The sequence below is a fragment of the Heteronotia binoei genome, chromosome 21 (genome assembly GCF_032191835.1).
Source record: "Heteronotia binoei isolate CCM8104 ecotype False Entrance Well chromosome 21, APGP_CSIRO_Hbin_v1, whole genome shotgun sequence".
NCBI lineage: Eukaryota > Metazoa > Chordata > Lepidosauria > Squamata > Gekkonidae > Heteronotia > Heteronotia binoei.
In genome coordinates, this window is record NC_083243.1 from 194,258,077 (window position 1) to 194,279,686 (window position 21,610).

The window sequence follows — 21,610 nt, forward strand, 5'->3', positions numbered from 1 at the left end:
CCCTCTGAATGACACGGGGCTCCTTTTCCCAAGCTGTTTTTTCTGGAGGGTAGAAGGCGGTAAGGCGGCCATTCTGCTGTGTTACTGCCATGTGCGTGTGGGCTGAATTTAAAGCCCTGGATCGGCCTTTTCCATCCCATGTGCCATATGTTTGACTCCCCTGTGTTAAATAAAAGAGATGAGCCACACATGGCTCTTTCACACACATTGAGCAACTCCTGGAGGTTGAGGAGGAACAATGCAGGAGTAAGCATGCATAGCATCAGAACCTCAGTCAGACTCCGAGTGTTGACCCATAGGGAGTTGGCTATTTCCACTGTATGTGAAGTGGGAAATGAAGGGGAAATAGGCTTGCAAGCTCTTTTCCACCACCACAGACATTGCCTGGACACCTAAAGCAGGGAAAGAGAACACAAGAACTCTGGGAGAAAAGCAAGCATGTAAAAGAGGAAAGCCACCAGCCACACCACTGAGTCTAGATGGACATGCACTCGAGATTCCCCCTACTCCCTGCTGGATGGATGGGGCTACCCGAATGCAGTCACTGCCAAGAAAAGCAATGTGTGTGTTTCCTTCTTCCAGTGGTAGGGGAAAAATAATTTCCTAATCTTTCTCTATGCTGGTTTTATGTGGACAGTTATTCCCAGCTATTGTTTTTTTAGAAGTCTCCTTTTAGCATGCATATATATTTTATCTTTCTGTGCAAAGAAAGTATTAAGAGTTTTAACAAAAATGTGTAATATTTGTTCATGTCTTCTGGCTTTCAAATATCTGACATTTATTCTATGTGACTCCTATGTTAAGCAAGTTTGGCCACCCCTGGTGTAGACAGTTCAAGCATTTTCTGATAAGTGGAACTAAATAGGGGATGATTTTTAATCAGCTTTGAATTTTAGCATAGCCCAATTTTGTTTAATGAAAAAAATGTTTTCATACAGTTAGAGGTTTTTTTCAGTGAATACCAAGGATTTAGGCTTAGGTTTAATCATAGAATCATAGAGTTGGAAAGGTCCTCCAGGGTCATCTAGTCCAACCCCCTGCACAATGCAGGAAACTCACAAATACCGCCCCCCGCCCAAATTCACAGGATCTGCATTGCTGTCAGATGGCCATCCAGCCTGTGTTTAAAAACCTCCAAAAAAGGAGAGCCCACCACCTCCCGAGGAAGCCTGTTCCACTGAGGAACTGCTCTGTCAGGAAGTTCTTCCTGATGTTGAGCCGGAAACTCTTTTGATTTAATTTCAACCCGTTGGTTCTGGTCCTACCTTCCGGGGCCACAGAAAACAATTCTGCAGCATCCTCTATAGGACAGCCCTTCAAGTACTTGATGATGGTGATCATATCACCTCTCAGCCTCCTCCTCTCCAGGCTATACTGTACAATTGAATCGATTGGACTAAGCCAATTTCTCAGCCAGGAATCAGATGTTACTGCGTTGTAGTAAGGATGGTGGAGCGTTATATTCATTGAGTGACAGTCTGAACTTAATATCTTGGTTCATGCTATTTTTGATATTAGAGGGAGTCTGAGTTCTAGCTGCATCATGGCCAAGGGTACACAGGGAGGAAGAGAGAGGATCTTACGAAAGAAAGCTTGCTGGAGCTTATCAAGAGGATCTAGTGGTCCATTGACCCAAATTGGGGCAGCATAGAGCATTGGGAAAGAATGATGGCTTTGTATAACTTCAACGAAAGCAGAATAAATTGGCCACCTTTCATATAGAAGAATTTCTTGAGCATGGCTAGTGTTATCTGAGTCTTTCTTATAAGAGAATTTATATGGGAGTTCCAGGATAAATTACAATTAAACATAACATCTAGATCAGGGGTGGGGAACCTTTTTTCTGCCAAGGGCCATACAGATATTTATAACATAATTCGCGGACCATACAAAATTATCAACTTAAAAACAGTGCTCCGTCAAGGAAGAATGATTCAGGCCAGCAAAATTAATGCAAATAATTGTTTTTCTATTTGAAGTCATGTGGGGAGAGCCTAATCTATCGCAGACACACACACACACGGCCTGCCGCCGTAGGCAAATGCATAGGTCTAGGGCTTTTTTGTAGAAAAAGCCCAGCAGGAACTCAGTAGCATATTAGACCACATCCTCTAATATTAGCATATTAGGTCACACCATCTGGGATAATCAAGTGCAAACTGAACTGGTAGCTGACTTCCACACCCCATCCCTGCCACCCCTCCCTCTCTCCTTTCATGCAGAAACTGCAGCTGCTCCCAGCAGACCTTTAAAGGCATCCACATACCCCAGCAGCAGTCCTTTACAATACCCACCACACAGGCTCCGCAGAGAGACAGAGAGAAAGGAAGGGAGAAAAGGGGTGGAAAGAGAAAGAAAGAAATGGGGGGAAGAAAGGGAAATGAAATGCAGGGAAGAAAGGGTAATAAAGGTAAAAAAGGGGAGGAAGAAATGGAAAGAAAGGAAAATAAAGAAATGGGGGAAGAAATGAAAAGAAGGAAATAAAGGGAAACAAAGAAATGGGGGGAAGAAATGGAAAGAAGGAATAAAAGGGAGAAGAAAGGGAAATAAAGAAATGTGTGGGGAAGAAATGAAAAGAAGGAAATAAATGGGAATAAAGGGAAACCAAGAAATGGGGGGAAGAAATGGAAAGAAAGGGAAATAAAGAAATGAGGGGGAAACTTACCTGAACTATAACAGTAACTTTTCCAGGCCTTGCAGCAATTCTGGCTGGCCAGCCAGACTCCGGGAGGCTGCTGCACAGTACATCTGGGCCCTGGGATCCCTGCTGGGCCCTGGGGAGGCTGCTTCACAGCACGACTGGGCCCCACGATCCTCGCTGGCCAGCCAAGCCCTAAGAACGCTGCCACATGGCTCAGTTCAGCCCAGCAATCACTGAGGGCCACGCCAAGTGATCTCGAGAGCTGTATACAGCCCTCGGGACAGAGGTTCCCCACCCCTGATCTAGATAATGTCAAGCATGCAGTTTTCAACAGAACCAGTCCTTGAGTTGAAACAAAGTATGGTTTATTGATAATCCATGTGGCTCTATTGAGCTAGGTATTGGAACTGATACAAAGTAACAGTAGAACGCATACTTAAAGATGGCACATCAAAGGTTCTCTAAACTTCGCTACACATTCTAAACAAGCCTGCATTCAAGTGTGAAAGTTCACACAGTAACTTCCTTATCTCCCCTGTGGTTATTCTTCCCGGGTCCAGGACTAGCCTGGGAAACTGTCCCTGGAGGCCTTATCTTCAAAGAGCAGTGAAGGCGTAGTGCTTCGCCCAGATGTCACCTTCCTTCCCAAGGTGATCTCTTCCTTTCATTTGAACTCTGAAATCTCCCTGCCGGTGTTTTTTCCTAATCCGGCCAATGATGCTGAAAGGAGACTTCACGCTTTGGATGTGAAACGAGCATTATCGTTCTATCTCCATCGTGTAAATCCTTTGTGTAAAGGGGATGCCTGCCCTGGATCTTACGATGTGAGCAACAGGAAAACCCATGCATGCACTGAGATGGGATGGTGTACTCCCATCTGGAGGTTTAGCTACAAAAGTTTTGTCTGGCTGGCCTATGCAAGCACAGTCCCAGTGTGTGCACTGAAGTTGTCAACAAACAACAGTTACAGGTAAGTGCCACCCTGAGGTTTTTTTGTATTGTTTTACTCGAGTCTTTCTATTTCTGTCAAAATAGGTCAGAATTTGATAAATGCTGGCTGTTAACCATAGTTTCATCTTTTAAAAAACCCTTGTATTTACATTTTTGCAGTTCAGTTCTGAATGCCAACTAGAACTGAAACTTCAAGAATGATTCATTTTAAATCTCAGTCTGGAGGATTCTGATAACAGCAGTGTGTGTGTATGTGTCCGTCTGTGTCTTTAAGGAAGCAGCATATTATTCTAAATGGCATCCATTGTATATTTAATGTATTTCATTCATTTATTTTCTTGTTGCAGGCCAGGGTGGTAAGAGTGTAGAGAATGCAGCTGATGAAATGATTGGTGGAATGGCTGACTTTCTAGGCAAGAAATCACCTCAACACTTAAAAGCTATTAAAATAGTCATTTTTCAGCCACATATGCAAGATGCCTTTTATGCCTGTATGAAAAACAAAGAAGGTTCTGCATTGCCCTCCTCAGAATCCCTGTTTTCTAGATTGAAAAGTAAGTTCAGAGTATTATTTCTTCATATTCCTAGCAACACATTTCTTTAAATTTATTCAGTACTATATTTACAGACTTCTTTTTTTTTTGCAGCATATATTATTGGTAAGAAACAGCCTGCCTCAAGGAAACGTGTGTTGGTTCTGGAAAAGAAATCAGAGGTTGCAGTGTTTGAAATTTGTGGAGAATGCAAAAAAAACATAGAAGACACTGAGGCCTGGTTAAAACAACTGATCCTGCAAGAGCAAACAGAAAAGCATATCCCTGACATGTTAATTGAAATGTTTAATGAAGCAGAAATAAAGCAACTGAATGACCTGCAGAGAAGATTACACATTTCCATTCATCTGAATAGAAAGCAGTCTCCTCCTTCCATTATAGTGTCTGGCATCCCTCGAGATGTCCTGGAGGCCTTCACGGAAATTCAGAAACTGATCCAAAGAATGAAAGATGATCGGGAAAAGCACTCCAAGGCAAAACTTGCTCAACATCTGGTTGAATGGCAGTATTCACCAAAAGGAGATCTATTCCTACCTTTTGATTTGCTAGACAATCTCCATTTAGAAGATGCTAAAATTAATAATACTGAGTGGGTGAAGATCAACATTGAAGGAAAGAGCTGCATGGCAGATGTAAAGAACATGACTGCTACAGACAACAAGGGGAAAAACATAAGCATTCGCCGCATCGCAAAGGAGGAAGGTAATGAAGAGTGTCAGCATTGATTAATATCTGCATGCCTTTTACTTAGAATCATAGAGTTGGAAGGGACCTCCAGGGTCATCTAGTCCAACCCTCTGCACAATGCAGGAAACTTACAAATACCTTCCCCTAAATGCACAGGATCTTCATTGCTGTCAGATGGCCATCTAGCCTCTGTTTAAAAACCTCCAAGGAAGGAGAGCCCACCACGTCCCGAGGAAGCCTCTTCCACTGAGGAATCACTGTAACTGTCTGGAAGTTCTTCCTAATGTTGAGCCAGAAACTCTCTTGATTTAATTTCAACCCATTGGTTCTGGTCTTACCTTCTGGGGCCACAGAAAACAATTCCACACCATTCTCTATATGACAGCCTTTCAAGTACTTAAAGATGGTGATCATATCACCTCTCAGCTGCTTCCTTTCCAGGCTAAACATGTCCGGCTCCTTCAACCTTTCTTCATAGGATTCGGTCTGCAGACCCCTCACCATCTTCGTCACCCTGCTCTGGATCCGTTCCATCTTGTCTATATCCTGCTTAAAATGCGATACCCAAAACTGAACACAATACTCCAGGTGAAGTCTTACCAGAGCAGAGCAAAGCGATAGCATCACTTCATGTGATCTGGACATTATACTTCTGTTGATACAGCCCAAAATTGCATTTGCCTTTTTAGCCACCGCATCACACTGTTGACTCAAGTTCAGCATATGATTCACTAAGACCCCTAGATCCTTTTCACCCATACTACTGCTAAGACAAATCTCCCCCATCCTATAACCATGCATTGGATTTTTCCTACCTAAATGCAGAACTTTACATTTATCCCTGTTAAAATTCATTTTATTGATTTTAGCCCAGTTTTCCAGCCTGTCAAAGTCATCCTGTATCCTGTTTCTGTCTTCTTTTGTGTTTGCAACCCCTCCCAATTTAGTATCATCAGCAAATTTAATAAGCATTCCCTCTATTCTTTCATCCAAATCATTGATAAAGATGTTGAACAAGACAGGTCCCAGGACAGATCCCTGAGGCACTCCACTTGTCACTCCTCTCTGAGAGGATGAGGAACCATTTACAAGCACTCTTTGGTTGCCATCTGTCAACCAGTTAGAGATCCACCTAACGGTAACAGGATCCAAACCACATTTTACCAACTTGTCAACAAGGATACTATGTAGAACCTTATCAAAAGCCTTACTGAAATCAAGATAAACGATGTCTACAGCATCCCCCCGATCCAGCAAGGTAGTCACTTTCTCAAAGAAAAGAGATCAGGTTAGTCTGACATGACTTGTTCTTGAGAAAACCATGCTGGCTCTTAGTAATCACAGCTATCCTTTCTAAATGTTCCAGGACTGAGTGTTTGATGATTTGTTCTAAAACTTTTCCAGGTATGGAAGTCAAGCTGACGGGTCGGTAGATACCCGGATCCTCTTTTTTCCCCCTTCTTGAAGATGGGGACAACATTCACCTGCCTCCAACCTTCTAGCTCCTCTCCTGTTCTCCAAGAATTCTCAAAATAATAGCCAGAGGCTCAGAAATTACATCTGCAAGCTCTTTTAGAACCCTTGGATGCAGTTCATCTGTCCCTGAGGACTTGCTGGCTGCAACATCACAAAATAGCTTCTTAGTTCCCAGGGCAGTTCTGCTTATGTTCAAAAACAATGTAAGGTAGGGATTGTGAGAATTTTAGTTTTCCTTAAAAAAAGAAAAAGTGTTGATACTCAGGTCAGCTTGCAAGTTCCTATCAATTACCCCAAAGCTCATTCTAATTAATCCCAAAATCCTTTGTTGGAGTCTTTTCATAGTGAAGACGTATTAAGAAAATTCACTGGGATGTATTTTTACAGAACCCCATTTGAAATGAATGGGTGCTTCCAAAGATCTTGTAACCCTGCCCAAATCTTCTTAGTTGCATTGACTATTTTTATTAGCTCTATATTCGTATTATCAACATCCTTTTTGCAGGATCCTTACATATTTTAACAGTGACAATTCAAACAACAAAATAGGAGGGTGGGAATGCTTATTAAATGGATGCTACCATCATCGCCCTTCAAGATATTTTCAGTGGTGCTGTAAATGGAAGTGAGTTGCTTTGTACCTCTGGCTCCTGTTGTGTTGTTTGCACTGCCATTTTCATCCATGCCTTTGTCACTGTAAAATGTTGGTGCCAAACTCAGGGGTCTAGATTACTCAAAAGAGGCTTGTAAGATCTCAGTGGAAAGCTGGAGGCACCAACTGCAACAGGAAAGGAGGAGATGTAGGTATAGGAAATGAGGCAGAAAATGTCCCCATTGCCTTAATCTTTGCACTCCAGGCATCTAAAACCCAACTCTTGTAATGTTGGTGGTTTATGTAAACAGTACTAAAAATATATTTATTTTGCAGGTAAACTATTTCTAGGACTTCCTAAAAATTGGGAGGATATGAATGGAGCCTTGGTGAAAAGTGTTTCATTGCAGCTTTCAACAACAGAATATCAAGATGTTGAAAAAAAATTTCGGGCCACCTGTCATACGCAGAAAATAGAAAAGGTGAGCTTTGATGGAGCAAATGAGCTTTGCGGGATGAAGATGCAGTCCATAAAATTCTATGGGGCAGCTGGGAACTTCTGTTATGAATTCCTACATAGACTCATAGAGTTGGACAGAACCTCCAGGGTCATCTAGTGCAACCCTCTGTGCAATCTGAGGGAGGGGGGAATTCATTTGTATTTGAGGTATCACCAAAACCTGAACATTTGGACATGCATAAAGAGGGAGGGGCATTGGTGTGAGGAACAAGATAGGCCAACTTTCTGCCCTGAGTTCTTTCCTTTTATAGATACCTTTAGCAGTACTTGTGGTTAAGCACCACTGTGGAGCATGAAGATAGTCTGAGGCTAGCTGTGTTAGTCTACTATAGAAGAGCTATGTTCTCTCAGATCTTTCTGCAGACCTCCCTAAAGTTTCTGATGTTGTACATGACCTTGTCCAAGCTGACCTCCCAGTGGGATTGCACTTAGCCATGCTGCCAGTCCATTTGGAAGCTCTTCAGGAATCCTGGGACAAACCAGCCTCCGTACCTCCTGTCTCCAAACGCATTGAATCTCTCTATAGGATCCATGCTCCTGGCTCCAAGTTTCTTTTCAACCACCCTGCACCTAACTCTGTTATCGTCCATTCAGCTTCAAAGTCGAAACAAACTAGACACCCTGCTCCTCCAGACAGAGAGGGAAAAAAGTTGGACACTTTGGGCAGGAAGGTTTACTCTTTAGCCACTGCAGCCTCCAAAATCCATAACTATTCAGGTTATTTTTCAGCGTATACCTTTAATTTAACCACTCAGCTAAACGCTGTTGTCCCTTCTATGCCAGAGCCTTCGCAGAAAACAGCCTCTCAGCTCCTTGTGGAACTGTCTCGGGTGAGCAAACAACAAATCGACACTGTGTGCCACGCAGTGTCTTGTTCTTCCCACTCCATGGCTATGGCAGTAGCTCTCCGCTGTCACGTCTGGCTTCATAGTACTTCCCTACAACCGGACATAAAGTTCAAAATAGAGGATTTACCATTCGATGATCAAGGCCTTTTCAACTCTACAACTGATGATATCTTAACTTTGGTGGATGACAGTAGAAAGAGGGCCAAGCATCTGAAAGTAGTCCAACAGCCTCCTCAACAACAATTCTGCTCTCGGTCTTGGAAATCTTCTTACAGTAACCTCGATCACCTAGACAGTCTGATTATTGGAAACTCAAAGGTCCTTCTGCAAAGCAGCAATATCAAAACAAGCCAAGATCTCAGTCTGCCAAAAAACCTGGCCAGGCCTCTAAACAGTCCCTTTGACTCCGACACAAGGTTATCTCCTCACCTCCATGCAGGGGAGTCCATAACATCCGACAAATGGGTGCTGACTATCATAAACCACATAAACCACAACCACATTTAACTTTAAAAGGGGTAAATTCTCTGAGATGAGGAGGCATGTGAGGAGGAAACTGAAAGGAAAGGTAAATACAATCAAAACCCTTGGGGAAGCTTGGAGACTATTTAAAACTATAATCCTAGAAGCTCAGATAAAATACATACCACAAGTTAGGAAAGGCACAAACAGGTATAAGAAGAGGCCAGCATGGTTAACAAACAAAGTAATGGAAGCTGTAAAAGGTAAGAAGGACTCCTTTAAGCGGTGGAAAACCAGTCCAAGTGAGATTAATAAAAGGGAACACAGGCAGTGGCAAATCAAATGCAAGACTGTGATCAGGCAGGCAAAAAGGGACTATGAGGAGCATATTGCAAAAAACATAAAGACCAACAATAAAAATTTCTTCAAATATATTAGAAGTAGGAAACCAGCCAGGGAAGCAGTGGGGCCCTTGGATGACCATGGGGTAAAAGGATTACTGAAGGAGGATGGGGAAATGGCTGAGAAGCTGAATGCATTTTTTGCCTCCGTCTTCACCGTGGAAGATGAGAAGTGTTTGCCCGCCCCAGAACCACTAATATTGGAAGGGGTGTTGAAAGACCTGAGTCAGATTGAGGTGACAAAAGAGGAGGTCCTACAACTAATAGACAAATTAAAAACTAATAAGTCACCGGGTCCGGATGGCATACATCCGAGAGTTCTGAAAGAACTCAAAGTTGAACTTGTGGATCTTCTAACAAAAATCTGTAATCTTTCATTGAAATCTGCCTCCGTTCCTGAGGACTGGAAGGTAGCAAATGTCACCCCCATCTTTAAAAAGGGTTCCAGAGGAGATCCGGGAAATTACAGGCCAGTCAGTCTGACTTCAATACCGGGAAAGTTGGTAGAAACCATTATCAAGGACAGAATGAGTAGGCACATTGATGAACACGGGTTATTGAGGAAGACTCAGCATGGGTTCTGCAAGGGAAGATCTTGCCTCACTAACCTGTTACATTTCTTTGAGGGGGTGAACAAACATGTGGACAAAGGAGACCCGATAGATGTTGTTTACCTAGACTTCCAGAAAGCTTTTGATAAAGTTCCTCATCAAAGGCTCCTTAGAAAGCTTGAGAGTCATGGAGTAAAAGGACAGGTCCTCTTGTGGATCAAAAACTGGCTGAGTAATAGGAAGCAGAGAGTGAGTATAAATGGGCAGTCTTCGCAGTGGAGGACGGTAAGCAGTGGGGTGCCGCAGGGCTCGGTACTGGGTCCCATCCTCTTTAACTTGTTCATAAATGATTTAGAGTTGGGAGTGAGCAGTGAAGTGGCCAAATTTGCGGATGACACTAAATTGTTCAGGGTGGTGAGAACCAGAGAGGATTGGGAGGAACTCCAAAGGGATCTGTTGAGGCTGGGTGAGTGGGCGTCAATGTGGCAGATGCGGTTCAATGTGGCCAAGTGCAAAGTAATGCACATTGGGGCTAAGAATCCCAGCTACAAATACAAGTTGATGGGGTGTGAACTGGCAGAGACAGACCAAGAGAGAGATCTTGGGGTCATGGTAGATAATTCACTGAAAATGTCAAGACAGTGTGCGTTTGCAATAAAAAAGGCCAACGCCATGCTGGGAATTATTAGGAAGGGAATTGAAAACAAATCAGCCAGTATCATAATGCCTCTGTATAAATCGATGGTGCGGTCTCATTTGGAGTACTGTGTGCAGTTCTGGTCGCCGCACCTCAAAAAGGATATTATAGCATTGGAGAAAGTTCAGAAAAGGGCAACTAAAATGATTAAAGGGCTGGAACACCTTCCCTATGAAGAAAGGTTGAAACGCTTAGGGCTCTTTAGCTTGGAGAAACGTCGACTGAGGGGTGACATGATAGAAGTTTACAAGATAATGCATGGGATGGAGAAAGTAGAGAAAGAAGTACTTTTCTCCCTTTCTCACAATACAAGAACTCGTGGGCATTCGATGAAATTGCTGAGCAGACAGGTTAAAACGGATAAAAGGAAGTACTTCTTCACCCAAAGGATGATTAACATGTGGAATTCACTGCCACAGGAGGTGGTGGCGTCCACAAGCATAGCCACCTTCAAGAAGGGGTTAGATAAAAATATGGAGCAGAGGTCCATCAGTGGCTATTAGCCACAGTGTGTGTGTGTGTGTATATATATATATATATATATATTTGGCCGCTGTGTGACACAGAATGTTGGACTGGATGGGCCATTGGCCTGATCTAACATGGCTTCTCTTATGTTCTTATGTTCTTAAAGCACATCTACATGATAGAATTCCATTCACCTCCATATTTCCACCATTTTGTTCGCACTCCTCCCTCTCCCATGCTAGATGTGGAGGTTCACCTAGACAAAGAAGCCATTGAACCTGTACCTCTTCCAGACCATCACAGAGGCTTCTACTCCAGGTACTTCCTTGTCCCCAGGATGGACGGGGGACTGTGCTTGATAATGGATTTACGCAAGCTAAACTTCCATATATCTCACAAAAAGTTTTGCATGATCACCCTCCGGTCAATTCTTCCATTGATTCCTCCAGGGTCCTGGCTCGCATCCTGTCAAGCCCGTTATTTTATTGGGATGGCTGGCCAAATGTCAGGTTAATACTCTGGTCTTTCCTCATTATTTACAACCTAGAGAACACAGAGGCTTCACCATCTGGCAGAAGAATGTTTATGATACTGGAAAAGGCCTGCTGTGTTTCAAGGATGCACTCCCTAAATTCACAGGCTCCCTTATGAGTTCGGAGTGTGAGAAAGCTTTTGTAGTGAAATGATAGTTGCTGCTGTAACCTTTGAACCTTAGATTGGAATGAAGCGCCTTTTTGTAATGGTTTATGATACCGTACTCTATATAGTAAGCATGTAATCTCTGGTATCTCAGTATTTCCAAGGACCAAGTTCCTTGGAGCACCTTTGAATTCCTAAATAAACTAGTCTATTTGAAAGAAAACAGAGGATTTCATTATTGGGAATCTTGAGGCTTGACACATCCCTGGACCTTCAGGATGCATATTTTCACCTAACCATCCACCAGAGACACAGGAGATTTCTTCAGTTCTGCATAGGCCACGAGCATTACCAGTTTCATCCTCTTCCCTTTGGCCTTTCCACTGCCCCGAGGGTATTCATGAAATGTATGGCACCTGTGACCACCACCCTTTGCCAACAGGGAATATCCATCTTCCCGTATATCGACGATTGGCTCCTGGTGTCCCAGTCCAAACATTTCTCTCACCATGGACCTTCTTCAGTCCCCTGGCCTCTGTGTGAACCTAGCAAAATGGCAGAACTGGCAGAACAAAGTCCAGCTTAGTCCCATCTCAGAAGTTGCAGTTCATCGGGGCACGTCTTTGCACAGTCATGCATTTGGCTTTCCTCCCTGTTGACCACAGTTCGCACATACAGTCTCTAGCTGCGACCATAATTTCTTTTTCGATACAAACAGCCTTTATAATTCAACACATGCTAGGCTTCCTGGCAGCAACCACATCAGTTCTGCGTTTTGCCAACTTCAGTTATGGTTTCTGAAATCCTTTTATCCACACAGCCAACATCAGCTGACCCGTCTCAAAGTTCCACCCCATGTCCTGGAATCCCTGAGACGGTGGACTCTGGACACCAACTTGCTGCAATAATAATAATAATAATAATAAATTTTTATTTATACCCCGCCCTCCCCGCCAGGGCAGGCTCAGGGTGGCTAACAAGACATGGTAAAACCATGATACAAATAAAACAGAATACAATAATTAATAATTTAAACAGTAAAACCAATAAAACAGTATAACTTTATAGTACAATCAAAATATGTGCAAGCAAAATGTGTGCAAGATGGCTCGGTGTTATTGATATTATCAGGAGTTCCATCTTTAAAAGCTAATTGGAAGAGGGCCATTTTGCAGGCCCTACGGAACTGGTTAAAATCCTGTAGGGCAAAGGCAAGGCAAACCGTTCACACCGCCATCCCCCACAGTGATCGTGACAACAGATGCTTCAAAACAAGGATGGGGAGCCCATTTTGGAGACCTGGCCGTGCAGGGATCGTGGACAGATCAAGAGAGGCTTCTCCACGTCAGCTGTGCTTGGAGTTAATGCTGTAGCTCATGCCCTTCATTCGTTCCTCCCATCACTCAAGCACCAGCATGTGCAAATATCATCAGACAACATAGCGACTGTTTTTTATGTGAACAAGCATGGAGGAACAGCATTTGCCATCGCTCTGTGGACCTGGTGTATCGAGAACGACATCTTTCTCACAGCAGTACATCTCCCAGGAGTAGAAAATGTCTGGGCAGACTTTCTCAGTTGCTCACAGAAGAGCAATTACGAATGGTCCCTGGCTCACAAGTACTTGATGCTCATCTTTCACCAATTCGGCAACCCAGAGGTGGATGTCTTTGCCTCTCCAGCGAACACTAAATGTCCACTGTACTACTCCAGGGGACCTCAGACTATGTCTTCACAAGGAGATGCCTTCCTCCACAAATGGAACGGTCGCCTCCACTGCATGTTCCCTCCAATTCCCCTAATTACCAGAAGATAGTCCACGACCAAACAAACTGTATTCTAGTACACCATGGTGGCCACAGCAACCTTGGTTCACAAAGCTTCCGCTCCTATCAAACAATGTCTATTACCATTTCCTAGTTGCCCAGGACCTGCTCTCTCAACAGGACGGCAGAATTCACCACCACAACCCTGTAATGCTGCGTCTCACAGTGTGGAGAATCCTGTTTTAGTCATGCCTTTATCTGTTCAGAATGTTATACTTAATGCAAGAAAGCCAACTACTCATCGCTCCTACTCCCACAAGTGGAACTCATTCTACTCGGACTGTATCGACTTCGACAGCCTTCCTCCGGGGCGTGTCATTAGAAAACATCTGCACTGCTGCTGTGTGGTCCTCTCCTTCGATCTTCTTAATGCCTTATGCCTTGGGCGTCTGGGCCAGACAAGATGCCTTCTTTGGCCAGGCAGTTCTTCATTCTGTTTTTTGGTGATGTTTCCACAGGTACGTCCCTACAGGTAAAGTAGATATATCACTTACCTTGCCAGCACCTTCTATCCTGATTCTTAGCTTGCAAATTACCCATTTGTGGGACTGCACTGAAACCACGAAGAAGATAAACTGGTTGCTTACCTGTAACTGATGATCTTCAAGTGGTCATCTGTGCAGTCACACATGACCCACTCAGCCTTCCCCACTGCTGGCATCATTTTTCTCTACCATTACTTCAGTAGCGGCTGGAGGAAACTGAGTGGAATGGCACCCCTCCCCCACATCAGGCATGCGCAGTTGATGACTGCTTCCTGGAGTGACAGGAGAAGCACGCCAAAACACCTGAGGTGAGCTTTTGTATTCTCCAAGCTAGGGGTTGTGACTCAGCACAAAACCCATGTGTGGGACTGCACAGATGACCACTCGAAGATCATCAGTTACAGGTAAGCCACCTGTTTTTATCTGTTTTGATGAAGCTTTGAATAAGGTGGTTCAAAAGGGACGGATGAATTTAATGGTTCGTATTTGGGGTGATTACTGTCATAAAGTTTCCACACGGTATCTAATGACTGTTTTTCTTCAGACTGCTACTGCTGAAAACCTTCTTCAGAAGTTTCAAGAAGGCATGTCTTCTTTATCAGTTGCAAAATTATTACAAGTATCTATGGATAGGCCAAATGTAAATCACCTTTTCCTGAGAAAACCAGAAGAAATTAAAACCAGCCTTGACTATAACGAAGGAAAAGAATGGATTGACTTTGGAACTTGTAGCCTGCATGTTGTACATGGGTCTTTTAAAACAGGATTGAAAGCAGTGAAATGGGATCTGAATTCAGTCTTGCGCAACATGTATTATTTGTTCAAAGATTCCCCAGCCAGAAGGGCATCATACACTGCTATGACTGGAAGCACACTATTTCCCCTGAAGTTTTGCTCCACTAGGGGTTGGAGAATGTTAAGTGCCTTTATAGAGCTATGACTGTTTTTGACAATATCAAGTATGTGGAAGAAGCAAAACTCTCCCAAAGTAAACCTGCAATTTGTATAAAAGCTGCAATGCAAGATCCACTCATGAAGTGCAAAATGGCTTTCATGAAAATGATTGCTGGAGATTGTGAGCCATTTCTACAAAGGTATCAAAACCAAAACCATTGGCACCTTTTTTTGTATGAAGAACTTTGTAAGCCCACATCACTCCACGCAAATACTTTGAATTCATTTGGCTCAAAAAATCAGCTAAACCTCTCTGGCAGATTACCAACCCTTTCATTAAACCAATCTTAACAACATGGGACCAACTGCGATACTGCTTAGCACCAGATATATCTCCCATTTCATCCTTCATAGGACAACCATGGTTCAGGTCAGCACAACCCCGTAACTCCTTTCCAAAATATAGACAAGCTTCACTAATATACCTCTCAGATGTTATATTCAAAACTGAAATTCTTCCTAAAACCAAGCTTGGGAATCTGAAATCTGAAATTCTTCCTAAAACCAATCTAACATCCCACTACCCTGATTTGAATACCTCCAGGTCGTGCACCTACTGGACAGTTCAGAAGTTGAGTCAGGACTGAAATGCCCTCATACAACGTTTGAAGTCTTGATTATGCAACCCACATTCCAGAAAAAGGGAGTCATCTCCAAAATCTACCAAATCCTAATCTCCCTATTTTTTGCCAAGCTACCTCCATACACCAACTCATGGCACAAGGACCGTAAAACAATGTTATCCTCTGCCCAGCTTTCAGCAAAATTTCAAGACGCTGTCTAGATGGTATTATACACCAGCATACATTGTGCCCAATTATTCTCCCCATTGTTGGAGAGGATGTGGCGAGGTTGCACACTATCTCCACTGTTGGTGGGACTGCTCAATAATCAAGTCATTTTGGAGAAAAATCCTGCATCTCATATTTGACTTAACTAGAAGCACTCTCCTTATGGACCCCTTGCTAATCCTACTCAATCATTGGCAAAATGCTAAAATACCTACCCATAAACGTTCTCTATTGACCACCCTCCTAACCTCCACTAAAGCAGTAATATCCCACAGCTGGAAAAGCCCTGAACGCCTTACCACTGAGCTTTGGTTTTCTAAAATCTGGGATCACCTGATCATGGATAAGATTACATCTAGTTTGGAACAATCTGGTTTCACAGGGATAGAACCGTATTTGTTTGTTTTACTGGCCCAAAGATAGATAGGAGAGTGTCATTTCAGACTCTGGCCGTTTTCCCACTCACGTTTTACTGGCGCCACGACCATCCTGACGCCGGCGAATCTGCCTGGATTTCGCATCAGAAGCTCCGGCGCTCCCAGAAGCGCCGGCGCTTTCCGTTGCTAAGCCAGCGCAAACGGAAATCGCAAAGATGCAGGAAAACGTTTGCGCTGGCTTAGCGACGGAAAGCGCCGGCGCTTCTGGGAGCGCCGGCGCTTCTGTTGCGAAATCCAGGCAGATTCGCCGGCGTCAGGATGGTCGTGGCGCCAGTAAAACGTGAGTGGGAAAACGGCCTCTGTCTCAATGGATTGTCAGGACCAATAGGGATTGTTATGATTAGGTCAGATTTCCATATCCGTTGAACATTCCCACCCATACCACTAGGGCAGGGGTAGCCAAATTGCAATTCAAGAGTTACATGTGGTTCTTTCACACATATTGTGTGGCTCTTGAAGCCCCCACCACCCCATTGGCCAGCTTGGAGAAGGCATTTGTCTCTTTAAACCACTTCTCCAAGCCAGCTAGCGTCTTGGAAAATGCATTTAAAGTTGCTTTCTTTTCACCTTTCCCTCCCCCATCTATTTGTCTTCCATCCATCCTCCCTCCCTCATATATGTGATGTTTATTTAATGTGGCTCTTACATTAAGAAGGTTTGACCACCTCTGCATTCAGGCAGTGGCTTCTTCAGCAGCTTTTTGGATGGAGTGTTTTTGACAGAGATTTGCAGAGCTGCCACCTAGTTGTTGGCAGACACGTTTATATGTCACTAAGCTTTGGATCTGCAGGTGAGATGAGAAACTCAAGTGAGTGAGGGTATTCCATTCACTATTCAAGTGAGGAGAGCATGCTCCACTGCCTGGTGAGTAGTTTGCTAGAATCTCAATATAGGACTGCACAAAAGAACAATGATAAAAACAAAGTTGCACTTACCTGTAACTATTGTCCATCAAGTATCTTCTGTGCAGGCATGCATACCCTACATCCTGTCCCAGGCAAGCTTTGGTGGTGCTGAGGGTGAGGGTACTGTTGAGCAGGAGCATGTGGTCCCTGGGTGGGAATAAACTTCTGGCTCTAGTCCATAGCACCCCCTAGAGGCTTCTAGCTGTAAAGACCTATCTGATGGCAAGCCTGCTCCATGTACAGTTCCCATGTGGCTTGCACAAAAGGGATTCAATGAATAATAGTTGCAGGTAAATGCATCTTTATTTTCACACTCATAAATGTTCTATAAATCTTAATTGTGTTTTGTTTTTGGAGGAGATTAAAAAAAAAGTCGTCAGTATTGGTCTTCTGTTCACATCTTTTGTAGATTGAAAGGATTCAAAATCCTTACCTTTGGCAATCCTATAAAGTCAAAAAGGAAGCGATGGATAATAAGAACAGCCACAGAAACAATGAAAAGCTTCTGTTCCATGGGACTCCCAGTTCAACAGTAACCCCAATTAACCAGACTGGATTTAATCGCAGCTATGCTGGAAAGAATGGTAAGGTATCTGAAACCAGGTGATTTATTCTAGGAGGCATTATGTTTAGCATTGGACACAATATGTCCTCTGAACCCTCCACCCACCCAAGCCTTGTTTATTTTATTGGCTGTGTGGCAAATAATGTCAATATTTGCTCAGATTACAGTGATTAATATTAGGCATTATCCTAATATATAGACCTGATCCTAATTATAACATTTTCTAAACAAGAAAGGCCAAATTGCTGAACATGATGGAGGTGGACAAATGTACTGATGGATCATAGCGTTAATGCTGCAGGTCTAGTGATAGAGAAATGGGCTTTGCTTATAATTTTATGGGAATGGAAAATGCAAAAAACTTTTGTTTTGATTGGGATTTTTTTTTTTTGCAATATATATAAAATTAATGTTAAAATTGTGTTGGGAAATTAGAAACTTTTTCAGTAACTGGAATATTGCTGTAAGAGGGTGGGTAACTTTACTTATAAAAGGGCTGTGTAAGTACTTGTACACTTATGCCCTTCTTTACAAATTACAAGGATAATTTTTAAAAAAAAAAAAACCTTACAAGTACTTTCAAAACTGCTTCAGGTCTTTTTGAACTGGTTAATGAGTGATCTGTTTGGGGCATGATCCATTTAGGTGTCCATAGCATTCACATTAAATATATGTCTCTTTTACCAAGGCATGCTTCCTTCCTGAGGGATTCTTTTGACCTTCTCAGAGTCCATCTTGAAGCATGGAGGAGTCCTGCAAAACTGGCTTGATAAGGGATCATAACGCACCTAAAGAATGCACACTGCTTGGATTGTGAGCCATGTGTGGGTGCGAAGCCTCTGGATTTTGGTTGTGTTTCCCCCCCATACATGGGAGCATTAACAGCTCTTTAATAACACTACCAATCATGGACAATTCCCTGGGTTCCCATTCTTTTTTTCAGATCAGAGGGCAGGGGTAATTGTACCCTATTTTTTTCTATTTCAAAACCATGCACCAAGAATAAGAGATGCTTAAACCTAAGCAATTGTAGACTCTTGGTTGTTTAATCCCAAAAGAATGGCTGCTTGCATCCTGTGCCTCCTTGGATTTCATTATCCCACTTACAGTGTGTGTGAATTCATAATGAATGCATAAAATGCTTTTTAGGTTCTGTGTATTCCCTCAGCAGTTGAGGTTGCTGGAGTAATTACTTGTTTAAAACACTTATATTTTACATTTCCAAAGAAAGCTTAAGATGGTTAACAACAAAAAAAGTGAAAAGCATGTAAGATTGTCATAACACAGTATACTGGCAGGCCTCTAAATGGGCAGGCTCAGTCACCTCAAACCAAAAATACAGTTTAATAAATTACAACAGTTTGGGTCCCTCAAAGGATTTTTACCAATCCCCACCCCCCCTGCTGCTGCAGACCTTGGACTACCCTCTCATGTTTTCCTGCAGGGGTCTCCTGTCCCCCAAAAGCAGCCTATTGGGAGGCATTTGAGGATGCAGCTGGAAGGGGAAGATCAGAAACTCATATTCCATGAATGAATATCCCTTCCATCTGTGGAAATCTTTGGTAGATCGAACCTCTGAAGGATAATGAGAGTGAAGCACTTTGAAGCGCCACTCAATGCGATTACTATTGGTTGCCTTGTAGCCTTCTACTTTGATGTCTTCTCTAACCTAAGGAGGTTTTCTGCCAGAGGGAGAGCAGTTTAATTTTTAAGAAGGCTTCCTGGGCTGCAGGATGACTTCAAACTTTGCTGAGCAAAGTGATAGGATATTATTAACATTATTAGCTAATCATATATCCACTCAAATAGCCCATAATTCATATTTCTTGTGTCATGTGATGGCTCTTTTTCCAGATTCCAGTGATGGGATTAGTGTTCCTCTAAGATAATGCATCTTTTTTCCCCCCTCTTGTTCCAGCTGCAATGATTGGAAAGGGCACCTATTTTGCTGTGCATGCCAACTATTCTGCGAATGATACGTATTCAACACCAGATGCCAGTGGTAGAAAATTTATGTATCTTGCTCGGGTCCTCACTGGAGAGTTCAGCACTGGGCGACAGAACTACGTTACTCCACCTTCGAAAAGTCTTGGTGGGGTTGACCTGTATGACAGTGTAACTGACAATTTGAGCAATCCATCCATGTTTGTCATATTTCATGATGCTCAGGCTTATCCGGAATATCTTATTACTTTCAGAAACTGAGCTCCCTTTCACTAGAAGAGCTTCCTTACCCTTTCCTAGAAACTTTTGAAGTTGCAATTGGAATGCAAGTATCTCCGTAAAAATTATTTTTAATAGAAAAGTCCAAATAATTTTGACTGAGATCCTACAGAAATCTGGTATGAGATTTGAGGAAGGAGTTCCGTTGTGCCCATTTTAGCTGTTAGCGTAAAGTTCTGCCATGCTTCAGGGCAGTTTGCACAGGGTGGGGTAGTGTGCACTGCTAATATTCATCAATTGCACCAAGGGAGTGCATAGGGAAACAGCTTGTCATATGTGCCCAGTGACAAGGAAAGGGTTAAATACTTACACACACCCTGAAGATCAGAGTTAGGTATAATACATAGTTCTGCATCCCTTGCTTGTGCTGTTTGTCTTACTTGGCTGAGAGAGGCTGAGGAAATGTTAAAGCCATCATGTGCCTGCCATTTGCATCCATTAGACTGTCATGTCTGTTTCTGGCCAGTTATCTTGTACTCTCTTTTTTCTTTCTTTTGGAGCATATTGGCATAATAGCCATTTGTTTTTTGTGAGGCACTTTTTAATGAGAAAAAGTATTATCTTTCTGGAGGAACTTCAGCGCTGAGGCCTTGTTCTTAAAATATACCAGTTTTCAAAAGTGAAACCTTGCTACGTTTCCTCCTGCATCTCTCTCAGGACTTACGAAGCAGTGGGAAGCTTGTGGGGGTGGAGGGAAGTGCCCACCATTCAACAGCAACAGTTCAGTTGACCAGAGAAAGACACAAAAGCAGGCTTAGCTGAATAACAGCAGTTGTAGAGAAATCAGTAGGTGAAGTAAATAAAGATGGGTATCCATGTTAATCTGTAGCAGTAGAAAAGGAGTCCAGTGGCACCTTAAAGACTAACAAATTTTTGGCAGGGTATATGATTTTGTGGGCCGCAGCTCACTTCTTGTGGCTCTTGAAAGCTCATGATCTGCTGCAAATGTTGTTAGTCTTTAAGGTACTACTAGATTCTGGTTCTTTTCTGCTCGAGTAGGTGAAGCATTTCTGAGGGCTGAAATAAATATTAACTGCCTAAGAGCCGAAATAAATATTAACTGTCTGTTGAGAAGTAGGTGTTTTAGAAAGCCGAGCTTTTTAAGGGGGAAATTAGTAAGAACATGCATTTGTGCTCAGGTCTCTAAAACCTCAAGAGGCGCAGCTCTGCTCTGCTCTCTAAGGATTTTGAAAATCCCAAGAATGCTGAAGGGGACTGCAGCAAAACACACAGGGGAAGTGTGGGCTAGCTTTTCTCCATGCACTGCTTTTCTCCATTGATTTATTTTTTTTTTTTGCTCCTGTTTCTTGCAATTGCTTCTGGACATAAGTTTGTCAGGGAGGTCGGTTGGAGAAAAGTAGCCATCAGTTCATTCTGCCATCTTGTGTGTAAAGAAAGAAATATCAAGTCTTTGATCTTCAAATGTTCTCAGAGCTCTCAGAGTTTAAGTGATGTTCTTTCCTTGACAGTTCATCATAATGCCATTTAACTGACATTTCCCCCATTTCTTATGTGACATTGCCATGTTTCAAATACCTGACAAAATCAATAAATTCTTTCAATGAGTCTAGCGTCAAAGTCATTTATGTCACGGGAGTTCAACTTCGAAAGGGTACTTTTTGTCTTCATTTTTATTAATGCTTATAAGTAAGATATAGGAAGATTATGAAAGGAACAAAGTACATGACCGTTTTCGCACACAGCTAACCTCGCAGTCACAATCCTGTTCCCTCCGCAGCGTCCGGTCGGATTTCGCACCATCTGCGCCGGAGTTACAGGAAGTGCCGCAGCTTTTGGGTAGCAAACGTAAACTGCTAAACCACAGTTTACGTTTGCTATGCAGAAGCTGCGGCACTTCCTGTAACTCCAGCGCAGATGGTGGGAAATCCAACCGGACGCTGCGGAGGGAACAGGATTGTGACTTCAAGGTAAGCTGT

The 21,610-nt window shown here is 42.9% G+C and overlaps 1 protein-coding gene across 1 annotated transcript in view; it reads left to right on the forward strand.

Moving 5' to 3' along the window:
- The window catches only part of PARP14 (poly(ADP-ribose) polymerase family member 14), a 72,360-nt gene extending 51,122 nt beyond the window's left edge, over positions 1-21,238 (forward strand). Inside the window, exons 13-17 of the mRNA XM_060261420.1 lie at positions 3,940-4,146; positions 4,240-4,848; positions 7,238-7,383; positions 17,295-17,469; positions 19,369-21,238. Of these exons, the coding sequence (XP_060117403.1) occupies positions 3,940-4,146; positions 4,240-4,848; positions 7,238-7,383; positions 17,295-17,469; positions 19,369-19,655 (1,424 nt within the window). The 3' untranslated portion in view covers positions 19,656-21,238. The remainder of the gene's footprint in view (positions 1-3,939; positions 4,147-4,239; positions 4,849-7,237; positions 7,384-17,294; positions 17,470-19,368) is intronic.
- Positions 21,239-21,610: the final 372 nt, after the last annotated feature.